The sequence below is a fragment of the Temnothorax curvispinosus genome, unplaced genomic scaffold (assembly GCF_003070985.1).
Source record: "Temnothorax curvispinosus isolate PA1 unplaced genomic scaffold, ASM307098v1 QBEX01004532.1, whole genome shotgun sequence".
Lineage (NCBI taxonomy): Eukaryota > Metazoa > Arthropoda > Insecta > Hymenoptera > Formicidae > Temnothorax > Temnothorax curvispinosus.
Window position 1 is genome coordinate 151,089 of NW_020214312.1, and position 19,539 is coordinate 170,627.

Below are 19,539 nucleotides of genomic sequence, written 5' to 3' on the forward strand. Positions count from 1 at the left end.
CTTCCTCCGTTTGACAGGTTTATTGAGAGCAACCAAGTCGATACTCTCTATTGGAGAGACGTACGTTATAACATTATTAATAATACGTACTAACGCGTATATACGTAACAATACATATATTAATGTATTTTTACGTGACGTAATTTCTGTCCTTTATATCACTTTATTGAACCCTTTGTTTCCCAGCGGAATATTGATTCCAATCTCCCTAGTCTTCGATTTTTTTTTTACGTTATCATTGTAATAATAGATGACAATAGGAAGCCTTGGGCACGTAGAAAATTAGTTCCGAGCATTACTGCAGGAATAGTCGTCGGTCCGGGACGTCGTCGTAACGTCGTTGAATAATGCATTCTCCGTTACAGCGATGATATTTACAAACGAATACTTCAAAATACAGATGTAATAAAAGCAACAAATTATTCATACGAAATGCAAGATATGATTCTCTCCTTTATGCTTTTTACTTTAAAATAAAAGCGCGTTTGCTTTTATCTTCTATCATACATAAAAACGTTTGCTTTATTTCCATGTAATCCAATATCTTTCTCGATACCTAAAGCAGCGCGAACACAATAAATACACTAATATCACCTCGGTGTACTGTCAAGAAGAAGAGACAGTACTTAGCCTCTAAAGCGTAATGACAACACGATTAAGCGACCGTATCGTTAATCTCACGCAAATGTATCTTTACGAAATATTATTCAGAGAGCTTGCAGTATTATGTATATGTACATGCGCGCACGCGACGCAAGGGCGTTGATTATCCCCGTGTAAGACCTCTCCGTCCTTCAGTTCTCTTCGTAATTAAAGTCAAAACATGAAAAAGAATGTCCTGCCACACACGACAATTCCATTTGGCTACCACAAATGTCGCTGATAATTAATAATCCGAATGAATGCTGCTCGCCTTTATGCGACGCGGTGAATTTCGATTATAATAATTAGAATATTCGATGCTATTCCGTGCAATTTAGAGTTTTTCGTCAGCGATTCTAGAAAGTGTCTAAGTTTCTAAAATGAATTAGCATATTAAATTTATATTACTTCATCTAATTAGAAGCAGCAATTAAGGAAACCGAGAAGAATACGTTTGTTGGGCAAACATGGTTGTGTCACTAATTTAAATGCATACAGAAAAGAGGCGTTATATTCCTCTTTGAAAGATCGTGTCGGCGCGTTCCACAAAGGATCTAATTAATGATATTAAGACTCCGTATTATCAGATTAATTGAACGATCTCTCTTCTGTTGCGTTTCAGTTTTTATTATCAATGAAAACCGCAATTTAGTAACAAGGTAGCAAGGTGGATCGATGAAAAGCGTACGGCGATAACGCATTCTGTTCCATTGTTCACGATTTTTTGCCTCTCTACTATAAATTCTTTTTATACGAATTACAGTAATAATTTTTTTTTTTTTTTTTTTGAAAATTTTTTTATGAAATCTGAATTAACAATGAGACAAAGCGTAAGCCATATCATATATGTATTCTCATTTATGCATTCTCATTTAATTATTTTGCGTAATTGGAAGAACATTTCAGAGTTAAGGCCAGAGCTCACGGAAAACCGTAAGCATTAACATTTAAGCAGTAAGCAAACCGATCAATCACAGCTGAGAGTTTTAGTTTCATCCACAACTTTCGACTTATTTGACCGATTCGCTTACTGCTTCTATTTTACTGTTTATGTTTTCTGTGTGTCGCGGCCTTAACAAATTGTAGGTACAGTGCTATACACAATAATACATATCGGCAACGGGAAGAGTGTTATTTCATATAGGGCCTGGGTAGCTTAGTGGTAAAAGCAATCGCCCGGCATGCGAAAGATCCGGGTTCAATTCCCGGTCCAGTCGATCACGGTTGATATTTTTCTCGTTCCTAAACGACACACTTCTTCTCCGTCTCACCCTGGGACGAGAGAACCGGAATTAGCATCCCCGAAATTTTATCAAGTCGGGGCGTGCAGGGTTGGGAAATTTGGCGCTGCGAGCAGTTTCTTACGATTCCTACGTCTATAATATCCACTGCATCTTAGTTTAAAAAATAGATTTTCTCGGCGAGGTTTCGCCACGAAGCCGAGAGGGGCGACGATGTGATATTGATGTGAATTCCGTCGAAAAAGACGTTTTCAGCTCTGATCTTGCGACAGGGCGCCGCGGCGTCGTACTTGTTGCCAAGGGAGAGCTTTGGTCGAATAGCATAAAAAACTAACCAAATCAGTAGCATAAGACGAGCATAAGAAGCAGTTTCCGTTTTTATTAAAGTGCGAGGGGACAGCATAACACCACTATTGGATTCGTCGCCTCTGCAAGCCTGGATAAAAAATAGCTTAGGCTTGCCCGCGAGCGTTATACACATTTATCACCGGCGAAAGGCTTCCAAAGCCTGTCGGACTTGTAAATGACGTCCTTCGCGCATATCGGGTCGTTCTGGACCCCGTGGGTTAGCGTAATCACGCAGAGGCAGTCATTATTGTTTATTGATATCTGGCATATGCGGGTCTCATCCCCATGTAAACCAGGAAGGTCCTGAGCGGAGGATATTGTGAACTGGATAGCTTAAATGGTGAAGAGCAGTCGCCCGGAAAAACGAAAGGATTCGATTCTTGGAATCACCCGCGCCCTTTTTTTTCTTCGTGTAGTGAGATAAAAGTCTAACAAGTTGTTAAAATATATTTAGTTACAAAGTAATTTATTTTCATATATTCTGCTCCCCTCTGTTAATTTTTTATTAAATTAGCGCGTGATAAATGAGAACGATAACACATGAATGGCATCAGATCTTCGCATATATTATATTATACATTTAAACTCTGAATCAATCATTTACATACTTTCTCTTGTCATATATCTTAAAACTTCGCTCTAACGCGAAATGACTTATTTGTAGTTATTTTTCCATTACAAGAGACGAGGAATAACGGAGAAAGCAGTATACACAAGAAAAAAGGGGAAAAGTCGAAAAACGTGTATTATATCATGTGGTATAATTTCGGAAACTACCCTTTTTAATTCCCCGCAGCTCCAGCGATTACGTCAGGAAGCGCCGGTGTATTCGCGCATTACTTCTCATTTCTGCGAGATTTATTTGACACCGCGCGTCGGTGAATATCCGCGCGCCTTCGTATTCGAAAATAGGTACATATTTCATGGTACATTTCGCTCTCTTACTCTCGAGGATTACCAGATTCTTGGTCCTTTTTTTATATTCTGCTGTGTTTGCTTATTTTGTGCGCGTGCGAATACATATAGGGTACGGACGCAGTTGTGTCTTTCTCGAAAAAGTTGATAAGATAACACGATCTCAATAAGAACGGTGCATAAAGCGTTTATATGAAAAAAAATTAGTTATTGTCGCTTGTAGCGATATTTTGTAGTCGCCGTACGTTATCGCAAATACCGCGGTGCGTCGCGTCACCAAATTATTAACAGAGAAATTTTGCTCCGACCAGCCTAGATCCATCGTATCTCGTCGTTTTCTTCGGCGTTTACATCTGAATTTTCCATCATCCCTCTGAACTCCCCGATGCACTTGGCGCAAAGTTTCCACTCACCTCTAGAGATTGTAAACAGTATAATAATGGCCGTTCTTATTACAGGCTGGTACAATGGGAGTTTCGGGAAAACTTCTGAGATTTGCCATTCCTCAGCATTCTAATTAGTAATGCTAACGAAACTTCGCGGAATAATGAACGCCGAAGCAGTATTGAATCAAGTGCTGTCGCATGTATTAACATGTGTCAGTGCCGCTGTTCAGATTTTGCTAGCGAAGGGTATCATTCTCGTTGTTTGCCTTACTTAAATTAACACGAAACGGGACGATTCGGTGAAAGTGAGAAGACACACGCGAAAGTATATATCGTTCGTAACTAACGTATAATAGTGATATAACGTACAAAATATCTATAAACTTAATTAAAGCCTTTTATGAAGCAATATTAACGGGGCAAGAAAATTAAGATACGGAAAATCTGTTTTTTTCTTTTTCTAAAAGTAAAGTAGAAATTAATTCACGATATTAGTAAGACCAAAACGTTAATTAAAGTAACACGTATGCAGTCATATTCAATAATCGTATTTCTATTTTGTAAGAACAAACGTATTAAATAATATTAAAATAATTCTTACTGCATAAAATATTTTCAGCATATTTACACATATGCTGTAATGATTACGCGCTATAAGACGGCACTGATAAGTAAATATATAGGCGTAATAGCAGGGGCTCTCTATGTCTTACAGTCCATTTACCTCGGATACCGAGTTCTTGTCATCGTCAAGTATTTTCGTTCTACCTAAGTTTGTGTTCGGCGGGTTCGGCCACCAAAGTTTTTGCTCTTCAACCTCAATGGATGTGTCGATCTGTTAGGTCGACGTGGTATTAGCTCCTCTCAGTATCATCGAATAGCTCTTTATACCTTCTCTTTTTCAATGAGGAAAAATTTCGTGGATACGCGTTGTAGGAATTTAAAAACGATGCTGGCTGGAATTCTCTCCCGCTCCTGTGCATTCTTATCGACGTACGTGGAATAATACGGTAATACTTGCGCTACAATACATGTAACAACAATTATTGTGCTCGAAATGAAACCGGAAATTCTACGAACAAATAGCATTTGTCCGTAGAAGAGGGGAAGTGAGGCTTCGCTCGAGCCAATAAACCGTATTTTCGCGGTCTGCTCGTCCGCTCAAACCAGATTATCGATACTTCGATTATTCCACTTACTGCCTTAACGATGTTATTGTTTGTTCAATCAACGACATTATCTGGACAATCGTGCAACTAACCACACCGGGGGCCCGCGCGTTATGCCCATCGCAGTTCTCTTTTCTTACCCCCTTGTTATAAAGAATGTAAAGACAATACAGACAATATATGCGGATTAACAGAAAGCTTTACGGAAACGCGGTAAAAGAATGCGCGCGGGTAATTTTAATTGAATGTTGCCCCGCGAAAGAGGTGCAATCGAAAATCGATGCAACGCGCATCGTAAATACGTTGTACTCTGCCAATGGTTTTACACGCGAAACGTTACGTATAAATTTTACGTCTCTCCCTCCTCACCTTCTTATAGCAGAAAGTAAAAATAATATGGCACATCAATATGGATTAACAGCATAATCATAATAATATGACCAATTTACAGAAATATCAAAAGCACATAACGTATGTGTATTTTCGATTAAACGTCGCGTCGCGAAAATACAATCAAAAATCGATAAAACGCGGTGCGGCGGCGGAGTAAACGTATATACTTGGCCAATCGCTTTATGCGCGAAACCGTGAATGTTACGTTAACTCGGTATGGAAATACATCTCGTATTTCTTCATGCCGCCTTTCCAAGAGGTTTCTCTAGAAAATTTGCCAGATGCGGCTCAGGGATGGTTTCGCTCGCTCGCTCGCTCGCGGTCTCCTTGGGCATCCCACGGGGGAGAGGGGTTTGTATCAAAGGATCTTTCCTTATATTACGACCTAAGAGGCTTCCTTCAATAGATTATGGCAACGTTGCGCTGTTGCAACTTGCTATAAGGAGCTTATAGCTCCTTGCTATCAGAGACATTGCCGAGGAAAGCGATCATGCCTTTTGCCTTGACGGACACTATCAGGTATCGATGCTGTCAATGCGAATATATATAGCCGGGTGCTTGATGCGGTGAGACCGCCGCTTTAGACCTGGACATGCAATTAATCGCGAGTTAATCAAATTAGCGGCTATTGTCCTTGGGAACAGTTGGGACCGCGATCGAAGTGTCAACCGCAAAGGGGATGACTCTAGATAGTTTCTGTGAAACAATTTGAACTTCTATCGCATTCCATCGTACACTGTTTTCCCTCCCGTGAGCCATTTCTAAGCTCAATATTTTCAAGTTTATTTTCTCGCGAATAGAAACGGTCTATTTATAATGCAAAAAGGTGATCTTTGCTCTGAGAGTTTTCTGCTTTTAAAGATTTTAAAAATATCGCGCGTATTTTCGAATGGCTCGAAAGTTTCTCAATTATTTGTGTTAAGATATTATAACCGAAAATTTGCTCCAACTTATCTCATTATTCCCTAGGAATTTTAATAATTTCCAAATCTGACAATTCAAAAACTTAAATCAATCGAACGATGACGAATTATGATTCGCGGCTCGCTGTTTGATTCTCCATCCCGTCATTGTTTGATCTTACCAACGTTTTTGAAACAGATTTATCCGTGCCGCGCCGCGCCGACGCGACGTGCGGCAGTAACAAGGAAATATCGTTCCACGAATCGATCCGCGGCGTGAAAAGGTCACCGAGAAGGGGTCGTCGCTTGTCGAACGTGGCGGATGCCGTGTCGATTATACCGAGCAATGTGGCCGCATGAATATGCGCTCCAAACGAGAAACACTGGGATTTCACGATGCCTACAGAATTCGGCGATGTGCAACGAGTCGCGTACTTGATCAAACTTGAATACGCAGACCAATATATTCAAATAGAAAGAGTAATTCTGCAACATTATTATTACCCTCTGCAATATGATATATTTATATTCGACGTATCAATGATGAAAATCAACGTCCACCTCGGTGTATTATCCGAGTATTCCATGGATATTTATAATAGTCTAGAAAATTAACGCAATCGCTATATTTATATAATTAAGAAAGTTAATACTTTCAAACCTAATTATAATATTGAACGACGCGATACTTGGATGAAGATATTAAAATTTCACAAACATTTGACGTACACGTGATATATCTACATATATATGGGAATGTAAATATGGATGTCTCAACCTTATAACTTTTTAATGTCAAATTTCTGATTCGGAGACGAAACTCCTGATACCAAAACGTCATAACTTTCAAATAGGAAGCGTTCAACTACGGTGAATCTGCACGACGAAAGTTCGTACGCCTAGATTTGGTGCGCCGCACATATTGCTGGTGTATGGTACCTACGCCGTGCAATGCTTTAGGAGGAAGTGGAGGAAGCCCTCATCTGACGACCTGCCTCCTGGTATCGACATACTTCTGCATACAATAATTTTGAAGTCTTTCCGGCGTGTACCATTTATACAGTAATTATTAATATATCATAAAAATATCGGAATATATATTATCTTAATTCAATACCTTAATTTCATTATTACCCTTAATAAACGTATCAATGTATGATTGACATATTTCTTACTCTTTTACTGTAAACCTTTCGATCGATGAATTATCTCTTATCTCTATAAACGTTTAGACATATCGACATATTACTTAAAGCAGTTTGTATTGGTTTACTTAATATTTTTCATTTAAAGGTTATTTGTTATGCCAAGGCTTTAGTATTAGTTTTTTATATTTAAATTATTTCAGGAGTATGTGTATTGAAGAATACGATACATCTGATATTGTTTATGTATAAAATAATTATCGAATATTTTATTTCTATTCAATAACATATTTATGAAGAATAGGGTTATTAATTAATACTACAGTAGAAACAATACTAAAACAATAACTCGTTTTGTTAAAATTAAATATAACCTGTTTTATTAAAATTATAATTGCTACAACCTATAGCTTATGGCATATAATTATCACAATATTATTTTATAATTATTTTATGTTTTATTACTTGTTATAGAAATTATATTACTATAAAAGCATTTTAACTCGAAAATGCGATAATTTGATTCTTCGAAAATAATGTTTTGCTTGCTTCTGTTCTATAACATATATTACTCTCTTTGACATCATTTCTGTTAAATTTTTATGTATTTACAATTTTTTTTGTTTTAATGATATTCAGAGATATAAAATGTTGAAAAGGAGAAAAATTTTAATTCAATATACAATAAACTCTTGCTAATCCGACCCTTCGATAATACGGCCCGTCCAGTAATCCGACACTGTCGCGGGCTTCCGCGGCGCTCTAGGCGAGGCTCGCGTATTTTGTTTATTTAGATATTAATGACCGTTGAACTATATCGTTGATGCATTATTAACGTTTCCGCGAAGATGCATTGCCGCTTTTCTCAGTTTTCTTTTGTTTATTGTAAATTCCAAAGTTTTAAAAAATGTCTAATAAAAGATAAAATAAAACTTTTAGATTAAAAGAGAAGGAGTTTACAGAAAAAATAGTTGCAAAAAGGCAAACATCTATTAAAGACTATTTTTCTAAACAATAAATTGTTTTGTACCGAACACCAAATAGTATTGTGCAATACATAATTATATGTATTTTTCAAATTTAATACATGTAATAAGTTTAATTTATACTATGACAATTTCACATAGATATTATTTAATTTATCTCCTAATATGTATTTCGTGTATTCCAGTAATCCGGCCTTACCTGGTTTTTAATAGTGTCCGGATTAGCGAGAGTTTACTGTACTTTTTTTAATTATGACATTGTAACGTTCAACTGGAATAACAACTGGTTGCTCTTCTTTTTTAACACATCACTTAAATAATTAAATCATTATAGAACGTCTATCTCTCTCTATAGATAATTATTCTTTTTAAAAGACACATTATTTTACAAATTTTTATCTCTGTCCGCAATTTTTTAACATTTGATTGACAGTCGCGAGCAATGTTACAATCTTCTAAATTGTTAAGATTACTTTCATGTTCTGATATCGCATGCCATGTGCGATTTCTTCGCACATGAATGGCGTCTATATCCCGGAGTGAAGGGTGGACGGATCGCGATCCATGTACGTCGTCGTATCATGGTGCAACAATGCGGTATATAACTCCCATTCCGCCCATATCAACGTAGCATCATAGCCGTATCTCGCGTTATGCGCGAATTGTTGCGATCTTAAAGTTCGAGTTTAAACTTAATTTTCTTTTCCGTCTCTCTCCTCTCCGCTTCTCTTCTCACTCGCCTCGGCGGAATGTTGTGGCTCTTTCCCGAAATAGGTTGTATCGTATACATATAGGATAGGGTAGGACGGGGACGCGAGTACATACGGCAAAGCCTTAGTACCGGAGACCATTTTCTCGCTGGCCCGTCTATACGTCTAAGCTCCCTGTGATACTGTAGCGCATATGACAATTTAAGCATCTGGGTCAGATAGGCACACACGCGGGTTCCCTCCTCTCTTCGGGTATGATCATTCCATCACGGTGCAAATATTGAATTTGCATGGTCCTCTCGTTTCTGCAATGCAGATGTATCCCCTCCGAAAGTGTGTGCGCGCGTGTGTGTGTCGCCGGTCGCCGCTCGTACGTATACGCGTCATGTACGACGACGTGGCAACACCGTTTATTGCTCTTTGCAATGGGTTCGTACAACCTATTGTATCAACTCCCTGTCTAATGAAATCTGATTCGCGAAAACGAATTTCCTCTCGCGGCGTAGAAAATATTACCCACGGAGCAATTCGAAGAGCCGTATTCCCCGACTTGCAGATAGCGTTATTGATATCGATATTCCGATGCTATCTACTGCTAAGTACCAATGTTATAAATCTGGATTTATGAAATCTGATACGGGGGTTGGCTTAACATACACCTCCGGTATGATTATAGACAGCCGTCGTTAAAGTGAGTTACTTCTATAATTGTAAAATTTTACGGAAATAAATACTTTTATCCTATGATAAACCGTTAAACGTTTTCGAATTGAATGCGGATGATGTTGAATAAAATATAATACGCTAGTGAGAGTCGCGCACAGAGATAAAACGTGCAAAGAACCAGACGCATAACGCGCGCTATGTTCTTGACATACATATCCCAGTCTTTGAAAATATATTTTCATATTACGACAAAAATATGAGACTTTCAAGGATTGTCGACGTGAAAGTACATCCCTGTGACACGCATACGCATTTGCGCTTTCCTTTGAATAGGAATTTTTATATCATAACGAGAATTGCCCCCCGCGCACCTGAAACGCCGTCTGAGTTGAAATTGTGGCATTGCTCTCGTCAGTACACAGATATTTGCTTTCGCAAGCATCCGGCATTACGGCGATTGTGCGATGCGTAGCTGCATTACGTCGGCAAAATCGACGGTGGAATGCGAAAACGACGTATTCGATATTCGGCCACGTGGCGAGATATGATGTAAGAATTTCTGCATATGAAGTCCTCGCGGCGGACGAGGACGCGCAATAAAACGATTCCACATATGCGCGAATAGTTGAACGTCGCTACAAACATTACGATCTAAATATTCGGACAAAATATTCCCAAAATTCGAGTAAGTTGAAATCAGACAAAAGAATATCGTCGAATAACTCAGATATATTGACATCGCGCGCGCGTATATCGTTAGGGAAAAAAAGATATATATATATATGGACAATTGCGATCTTATCTTAACATTCATAACAGGATCGACAAAAAAATTGCCATTACAAATTGATCATACGTCCATTAATCGTCGCGTTAGAGAAATAGATCGTTTCGCGATGCAATAAAAACTGATCGAATTGGATCAACGGTATCGAACATTTTTCGAGGCGATAACAGCAAGATTTTCTCATAAAATAAACAGAAATCGATGTGCCACTTCGCGTCGGTCCCATCAGTCAATTAATCCCAAAAGGGAACGTATCCGTTTCGACTTCGCATGCTCTGTTTTAACCGATGAGAAGAGTTCCGTTGTTGCATCTTGCGAATTTTCGCTCGTGGGGGAGGGAATGTATCGTTGCTTGCCGCACATCAGGAATGCACACATCACGTGCAGTATATACAGCATTATACACTTGTATATGCAACGGTGCACATAGGCAATGTTGATTGTTGCGTGAGTATACAATGCGGCGCGTTACAACAGTTGGTTGTGTCCTGGAAAGGGGAACGTTTGACAGTCTTCGACATCCCGTGAATACTGATACGAACAAACGGGTCCACCAAATAGATTTCGCGATAATAATCCGATTTTCTCGAAGAATGCACACTGCGGGGGGAGCGGGGGCAAACGCGACGGTTTACCTTTAAAGCCGGATTGTTTGCTAACGTCACAGGAAGGCTACAAGAGAGTGCAGTTTGGATAAAAACGTCTTGGAACCGACCGTCAACCTGCAGCTAAATGCTGCGGATAATCCTAAAATTCCCAAGACGAAGTAATTTCTGTGAAATCGCACCTTTACGAACTTGATATTGTGCCGGGCTATAATAAATCGAGTCACGATAACCGTAAATGGGCGAAATTCGCGTCTCTAACTTGAACTTCATTACGCAAGACTAATGCGCTCTCGTAACTTCCACGTCACTTTCGTCGCGCCCTGTTTTTACGTGACAAATATTCGTTCCATTCCGCGATGGCGATGGGTCGATTTCGTCGTGTGACTTCAGATGTGTTGGCACAGCCGTTGCACGGAGTTAAGGAACTACTAATGGCTTCGTTAATACCGGCCGCCGAATTGATGATGGAATAAGGCTTAAATTCGAACCTGCATCGAGGGGGGCTCCCTGCGGTATAATCTCGACCTTCTCTCCGTGGATCGAAGGTTAAGCCTCTCCTCCACTCCATCCCTAGAGCCAATCAAAAATTAGGTTGCATCTATCCATATGACCTGCGCGCTGCACAAGCGCGAAGGTTGCACTATCCGCGTTAAAATATACAAATCGTCCCAACAGAATTGCAGCACAGAGTTCGAAAATTACCCGACCTTTCTCACCTTCCTCGACGTAATATATATCTCTTTTTTTTTACCTTCACTTTAACAAACTACAATTAATATTAAGTTAGAAGTGAAAAAATGATCGATCTAACTTATTCATCAAGAGTTTTATTAAATTGCCCATCCTACTTGAAAAACATTTTAATAAAAACTTAGAAAATTCCAAATTTATTTTGCGCACGATAAAACATTTCAAGTATAAATATCCGCGATAGGTATAATTAGATTATCAACCAAATTTTTGACAGAAAGACACCTGCGATGCACCATAGAATTTATATTTAAAGTAAAAATACGCCACTATGTTAGGTCACATTCCATACATAAAGCATACATAATAAAGCGGTCGCAAATCCGATTCTATCCTACAAATCCATCGCACGATGTTCAAAAGATAAGAACTATAAAACAGGAATCCTATAAGATAAAATGGCTATTCAATAATGGCCATCTCAATGTTGTGTACATCAAATTGTCAGCTTTCTAAATTTAAATTCTGTATGAGGCAAAATTATCCAAGGTGAATCACTAAATGTGTTACAAGCTGATAAATAAAATTCTAAAACTAGAAAGAAAAGCTTGACATAATTACATTGAAAAACGCATTGAGAAACTATAAATATTTTAGATTTTTCGATGTCAAGTTAACGTGCAGAAACGTGATCATCCGAGTATTTGATGATATAGAAAAAAGAAGTTTTCTTTATTATAAACTTTATTACAAACCGGATTCTTTGAAACAAAAAGAGAGATGCGACCTCTTGAGATATAGCGCGGATAAACGGAGCGGATGCGGAAAATTGATTCCTGCATTTTTGATTCTACGGCACCCTCATCACTCTTATCCGGTGCAGTGTCAGCTGCAGCGGCGCGGGCGTGACGAAATATTTTCCGACTTTGTCGGGGAGTATCGAAAATCGCGATAACCATTGAATACATGCCATATATATACGTGCGTACACGATCGTATAAGGGTTATATTTAGATAGTCGTGCGACCGGCGAACAAGCGCGCACACAACACGCACGGACACAAACGTACGGCGTACTGTACATGTATCGCAGCGTATGCCACATTGCCACATCGTGTGTTTGCATATGTGTATACACATCGCGTTGCGTCGCGTCGCGTCGCGTCGCGTCGCGTCGACCGCGTGTATCCGTGTGCATGTATCAACGTTCCCAGAAACACGTTACACTGACCCAAGGGACTCGTATCTTTGATACTGGGTCATCCCATGACAAATTGATCGGTGACGTTGCGCCGTTGAGCTTCGGCGTGAGTCTTCCACGCTCGAACGAGGAAGATCCTTCCGAGGGACATGTATACGGTGAGGTGGATTATACCACCGCTAGGTGTGAGATCTACTAGAGATCCACGTCTGGGCTGTGCTGGGTAAATTTTGAGAGATGTAGCGCACTGATAGCGTTATATGAAACACGATAAGCCTATGGGGGAATAATATTGGCGATAAATATTTGGTATTTACCACGAATAGCAAACAGTGTTTAAAACTTGCACTAATTTTCTTTTCGAAAAAATAAACGTAAATTCAATTTACGTTTAAGCCGCAATCGTAAAAAGATTGAAGATTCTTCTATAGGTTTCTGTTTTATATATCTATTGATTATCGAATTATGCTCCTCTTGGCGAATGAATTTGACAAGTATAATTCTGGATTAGAATCATACCTCAGAAATCACCGGCTAAATATATATTATATATTTATATAAACATTTATATAAACGTCAATAACAAATTGGTAATAAATGAATAGCATATCGCTATTGAGATTATCTGTATAGTTTATCTGTTAGCGTATATTCTTTATAAGTGCCTGTGTTACTGTAACGTTTTATTTTTATGCAAAACTTTTGAAACGTGCAGCCTTCACGTAAATACGAGGATTGGAGAAAAATTGAATATCGCAAAACAGGGTATCGAATAATGTGCAACGTAGCAACGTGAAAATTGATTTCGAAGGTCAAATCGGGGTAGCGATCGATTCGACGCGACGCGGCGTGCCGACCGAAATGTATTTACAGAGGAACAAATAGAGAGAGAGAGAGAGAGAGAGAGAGAAGCGTGTTCTCGAGCGCTAAAATTTCTAGCCGACGAACGCAACGCGACATCCAACAGGCAAACCGATTCGACGCGACGCTCCGTCTCGATTAGTGACTTTATTTAAATTTAAACGCCCGTTTGCCTACACGCTAGTGATTATCGCAACATTCGCTAGTAATTGCCGGAACGACATGACGATTGATTGTTTTACGCTGCTATCAGCGTGCTCTATTTTATCGGGGCCGGCGGCATAATCTACGAATACGCCTACGCGCCCGTTCGGGGCGATTCGAAATTTCCGATACTCTCGCGAATGATAAAAAGCCAATGGGCGTGATACAAGCCGTTGGACGTAACGCGCGCGTGCGATATTTTCATGATATACGTTTACATGTAAAATCACTGGTAGTAAAATCGCCTGGGACGTATCCCATCCAATTCCGACATGACCCAATTCTGTTTCGTAAGCTGGTGGCGTGCCTTGTCATAGACGTCACGGAATATGATAAATGTTTTTCCAAGTAAATGAGTAAATTGCATTCGATACAAAATTTATTTTTACCCCCTTGCAAATTATTATGTGGAGAATAAACGGAAATCTATCCGAGCGATGTCAAGATAACCTGACGATGCACGATGAAAATGTCTATCTCGTCGTTGAGCGGGTCGATTATGCGGTATCGTTCGAGTATCTTTAAATGTGTGACGTTTCAAAGGCAAATAATCTCGCGCGATATCGTTCGCGTTCGTCGTCAAAGACGTATAAGAATGGCTTAACGGAGGTCAAAAGAAGCGCGCTTTGTGGGAGCCAAATGAGTGAAATTGTACGAAGCCTTGTAACGCGCCGCACGATTACCGCACGTCGTCGTCGGAGGGGACGCGAGGACGCCCCAAATACGAGGCACAAGCGCAATTATTATTACGCTCGTTACTCGCATATTCCATTCAAAGCATTCGGGCGGACATGCGGCGGCAGCGGCTGCCGCGGGGGTTATTATCCTATTGAGCTCATAAGAAGCAACCCGCGTGCGATATCGTATGAGTCGTCGTCTTACGACATCCTCTATCTGCTAACCAACGGAACACGATGTAACAAGAAACGCTTAGCTCGTAGAGAGAACCCCGGTAACTTCGCTCCTCTCCGAGGAACACCGCGCGAGAGGAAGAGAGATCCTCTCTTGAGAGAGAGAGAGAGAGAGAGAGAGAGAGAGAGAGAGAGAGAAAGAAAGGGAGAGAGAGGGGGGGACGCAACTTCAGTATAACGAACGGCTTCGACGATAACAGAGGGCGACGCCGAGGCGCCACGTCTGTGCGAAGACCGCACGAGTCCCGACAAGACATACGAGAACGATACATCGTTCTCAAGAATCTCTCCTCGAGCGATTTTCAGTTCTATCGATCATTTCACCGACGACGAATAAGAACGGCGCACCGGAGGAAACGTAGATAGATGACGGAGGAGCGGCTCGTACACAGACGCGAGATACGGAGCGAGGAGAGTAGAAGCTGAGTGCCATCTTGTTCCCGTTATTAAATGACGAACGATAGCCGATACGAATATAAATGACACGACAAAAATTAATTAGCGATTAGGTCGATGAGACGTTTGAGAGATCCGGTTGAGCGAGTGGTGCACTTTCCGTTTGTTTTGCAAAGTGATAATATAACGGTTAATAGTTACGTTAATGAGCGCGCAGTTCTGAACGCTCAAAGTCAACATGTTGAATGTTGAATCTGTTAGAAGCACTCGTCTCTGAAATTCCTCGATTCTTAATCTCCGCGTTTAAATTAATTTACGTAATAATTTTATTATTAGGTTTATCTGTGAAAGACTGAACGAAATCTATATATCGCATAAGCTTTGAATTAAGAAATACCGTTGAGTCTCAGACACCAGTGCTCAGATAAAAAGGCCAATTAGCATTCTTGATCTTTTTATGCTGTCGCCGAATGAGAGGCTTGGAACGAGAGGAATTTTGTTAGAAAGGGTCAAACGATCGATTCTTAGGAAACGTTCCTAATGGGAAGGAATGATAGTTGAACAGCTCGCCAGTTATAAGCCATCTCTGAATTATATTTAGTTCTGAATAAAGATCACTGCCGCTTTTTTTCATCCGATAGGATATCGCCCGTTTTAATACTCCGTAAAACGTTCCGCGCGATAATTGTTAAGACGTAGTATATTTTCACGGCAAAACTATATTACCGTCGTAAAAAAGCTTCCCTCATAATGGCAATTCCATATGTGCTCTTAGCTACATACGCATACGTATACGTGTATGAATAGACCCTTGCTTCCAATACTAAATTGCTGGCACCCGGCAATACTTTTATCGCCTCTTTTACGACACCGGTGCCGCCTTGCCCTCTAACTCCGTTTTTGAATCCGAAGGGACTATAAAAATAAATTAGATAAGAAAGCAAATGAGTAAAGAACGACAACCCACATACTCATTAAATGACATGAAAACGAAAGAAAGCACGCTAGAAATTTACGAAAAGAAAGTGACAGCTTTTCATGCTGTCTCAATTAGAAGATCGAATATTCCAAGATCGAACATTTTACATATATGTATAAGTAGTAAAGAACGACATTTTTATTGATTTTTTTCTTAATATAAATTATGTTCAGTCAAATTTTATACAGAAAATATGTTTGAATTTTATATCAGTTATATATCACGTCGTATTATACTTCCATTTTACGATATGGAATTAAAAAATATCGATAAATAGTAATTAGTGCGTTGTATTATATAATTATCCAATTTTTACAAGTATACACGCGATTGATCTAATAAATCTTTTTTATCTATTGCGCAGGAACGAGAGCAGGAGAGTCGGGCGAAGAAGGGTACCGTTAATAATTTGCCTCTCGCTGCTGATGACAATGGAGGCGAAGACAGTGGTAGCTACGAACGTGACAAACGCGTCGTCCGTGCTAGCGTCGACGCTGAAGCCGTTTACAACGACGGAAGTAGTTTATCAGCGATTCGCCATCGAGCCGATGGATCAAACCGCGGTGATTGGCAGCCGGGTGACGCTTCCATGCCGAGTTCTCGATCAGAAGGGGCCCATTCAATGGACCAAGGACGACTTTGGCCTGGGAGCGGTCAGGAATCTCACCGGATACGAGCGATACGCCATGATCGGTAGCGACGAAGAAGGCAAGTATATGAGTGGATAAGATAATTCCGGAAATTTTATTTTCACGCTGAAATGGATTCCTTCACCAACCGTGTAACATGCTCGCAGATACTGCAATTATGCAAAATACAGTGCGATTTGCGATTACATTAATATGAAGCTTCCTGTCTCAGGCTCTTTAGAAAGGTTGTTTTAACTTTCGTTACTGAAAAAAGATTGGGAAAATCCGTTCATTGGATAGCTAATTTGAACAATTTTTTCGCATTGAAATTCGTGAAATAACGTTTCAAACGCTAATTGCGGATCATATTAATGTTCTTCGATATATATGCTCTCTCGAGCGCGCTTAAATTCCCTACTGATAAAACTACTTTTTATTGGCGAAGAATTATTTAAAAATCTATACAGTATATAAACATACACTATAATACGTCGCTAGCATGTTTACTCGTTCAAATTCAATTTCCGGCCGCAAAGTATTGATTTTCTGCCGTGTCGAAAAAGTGTACGCACATTCGTCCGGTTGGCCCATAGGACTCTCGCGCGTCATGAAAAAATATTTCCCGTCGCTTAGAGATCTATATATTTGCGGACGTAGCGACACTCGCGCATAATGCATGAAGAGAGACAAAACTTGAGTGTTAGTAAATTCTCAAAGGCAATATCCACAGTAAATAATGAGGTACATATATATCTGAGATGGGAATCGTAGCACGACAAAAAAGTTAGCAGTGTATAATGTTTTTACATTTGTATATTTTTACATGTGACTGCATTTCCGAGAAATTCTGTTCTAAATATTAGAATCTTTTTTTTAACGTTGGATAATCTCTTCGTGTATCATATAAAAATTTTTTCAAGCATCATTGGTTATTAAATTTTTATTTAGTGTTAGTTTAAAATAATTTAAGATACTGTAAAAGTTATATATACATATAAAAGAAAAAATATATATACATAAAAGAAAAACGTAAAATAAGCTTTATTTTTTTAAAGAAAAACTATATATTTTCATTTATATTTTGACAACCGCTGCCGACATGGCTTAAAAAAAAAATTTATTTCGCACTTTCAAGCTTCTTTTTGTGCGAGGAATGACCTCCTTTTCAGTTGTACCATCATTTCCGCTTCACTATAGCACTTCCGAAAGAGGTTCTCTTTTGTTAGCACGCTTTAAAACAAAGATGGACCTCGCGCTACTCTTGTGTCGACTACGTCGCATAAAGCCGATGCAGTTCGCATTAAAAGCTACTGCGAAGTTAAATTAGTTTCCTAACGAGTTACTAAAAAATGCCGCCCAACACTCGTAACACTTGCTGGTATAGGAACATTTTACACACATGTAAACGTTTCCATATACAAAATAGTCGCTGGGACGCAACCTGGCGCACGAGACGACATTCTTTATTGCAGAATTTTTAATATGTAACGGCATATATATGTATACTCGTAGGTGAATTAATTCAAAATGTGTAATAGCAAAAGCAACGAGGGCATAGAGAATTTCGTCCAATCAGTAAATTGTGTCGGCAAATGAAAGGGTGATGTTCAAATAAAGACCTTCACGGTTCACGTCTCCGGACTCAGTAGCGAGAACGCTGATGATGTTAGCGTTGCTCGCGAATAAACTCGAGAGACACAAACGCAAATAACAAAGCACACCCGAATGAAATATTCTTACCGCGGACAGCAAATCACGGTAATAATAATGACAGAGATGGACCGCGGTGAAAAAATTAATGGCACAATTGTACTGCGGTCAATTTTTCCCAACATGACAGATAGAAATAATTTATACAGTTTAATAACAGCGCAAAATTTTCTTTCAAATCTATATAAGACGGAAAAAAACTTTAATTTTAAAATTTATTTCGAGCAAACGAGATGTAAAGTCTATAGTTGCGAATAAACGGAGATATCGTTGTCGTATTTGATCTCGAAGTGACAAGGCAAGCAGATGAGCGAGTGTACAAGTGAATAAAAGAAAAACGGTACAAGCGTAACACACAGTAAAAATCGAACTGCGACGAGAACTCGTAAAGTTGTTCCAATTCTGCTAATATTATAACGGAATGATCTAACGCGTGATCGTAATCGCGCATGCCGCGATAAAAAAAACGGAGCTTTTTCACGTAATGGCGCGCGAGGCGGAGCAGTGAACTGGTTTATTTCATCCGTTTGTATCTCTTTCAACATATAGATTGTCTTTCGACGCGTGCGTATCTTTCCGCGCTCTCGCTGCATTCGTCATTTAATTCCGCAAAAATCAGCGCGCCGAAAGCGAAACGATCCAACGTTTATTCAATCAAAATTTGTAACGTGTTTCGCGAAGCTGTCCTGCTCGTGCGCGTCGGCATATTGGAACGCGAACGGTATATGCGAACGCGGCGTTTATTTTTTTATTTCTATTCGTTTTTCGGTTACGGTATTTGCCGGGTGCAGGATTAGTCGCCGGGCTTGCCGAAGATAGAGTGATCCCACGATATTGTATCGTTCCATGCCGATATTCCATTTCGTGCATTCACAATATGTTAAAAAATATTACATTGTTCGGCAATATTCCTATAGCCCGAAAAAAAAGATATCGCATTACGTTTATTTGGCTAATAAAATTGTCAGCGATAAGCTTTCTATTCGAATGTTTTCGTTGTTATAAAAATAATGTTCACGTCAAATCTGTCGCTATCTTTTTTCAGATATCATTTTTTTCG

The 19,539-nt window shown here is 39.4% G+C and overlaps 1 protein-coding gene and 1 non-coding gene across 4 annotated transcripts in view; both read left to right on the plus strand.

The window, feature by feature from the left end:
- Positions 1-19,539, plus strand: part of LOC112453596 (irregular chiasm C-roughest protein-like) — a 118,029-nt gene that overhangs the window by 61,756 nt on the left and 36,734 nt on the right. For all 3 annotated transcript variants that reach the window (XM_025014425.1, XM_025014427.1, XM_025014426.1), the window contains exon 2: positions 16,505-16,848. In XM_025014425.1, coding sequence (XP_024870193.1) covers positions 16,505-16,848 — 344 coding nt within the window. The remainder of the gene's footprint in view (positions 1-16,504; positions 16,849-19,539) is intronic.
- Positions 1,788-1,859, plus strand: Trnaa-ggc. Its single transcript has one exon. It is a non-coding gene; the product is annotated as a tRNA-Ala (tRNA).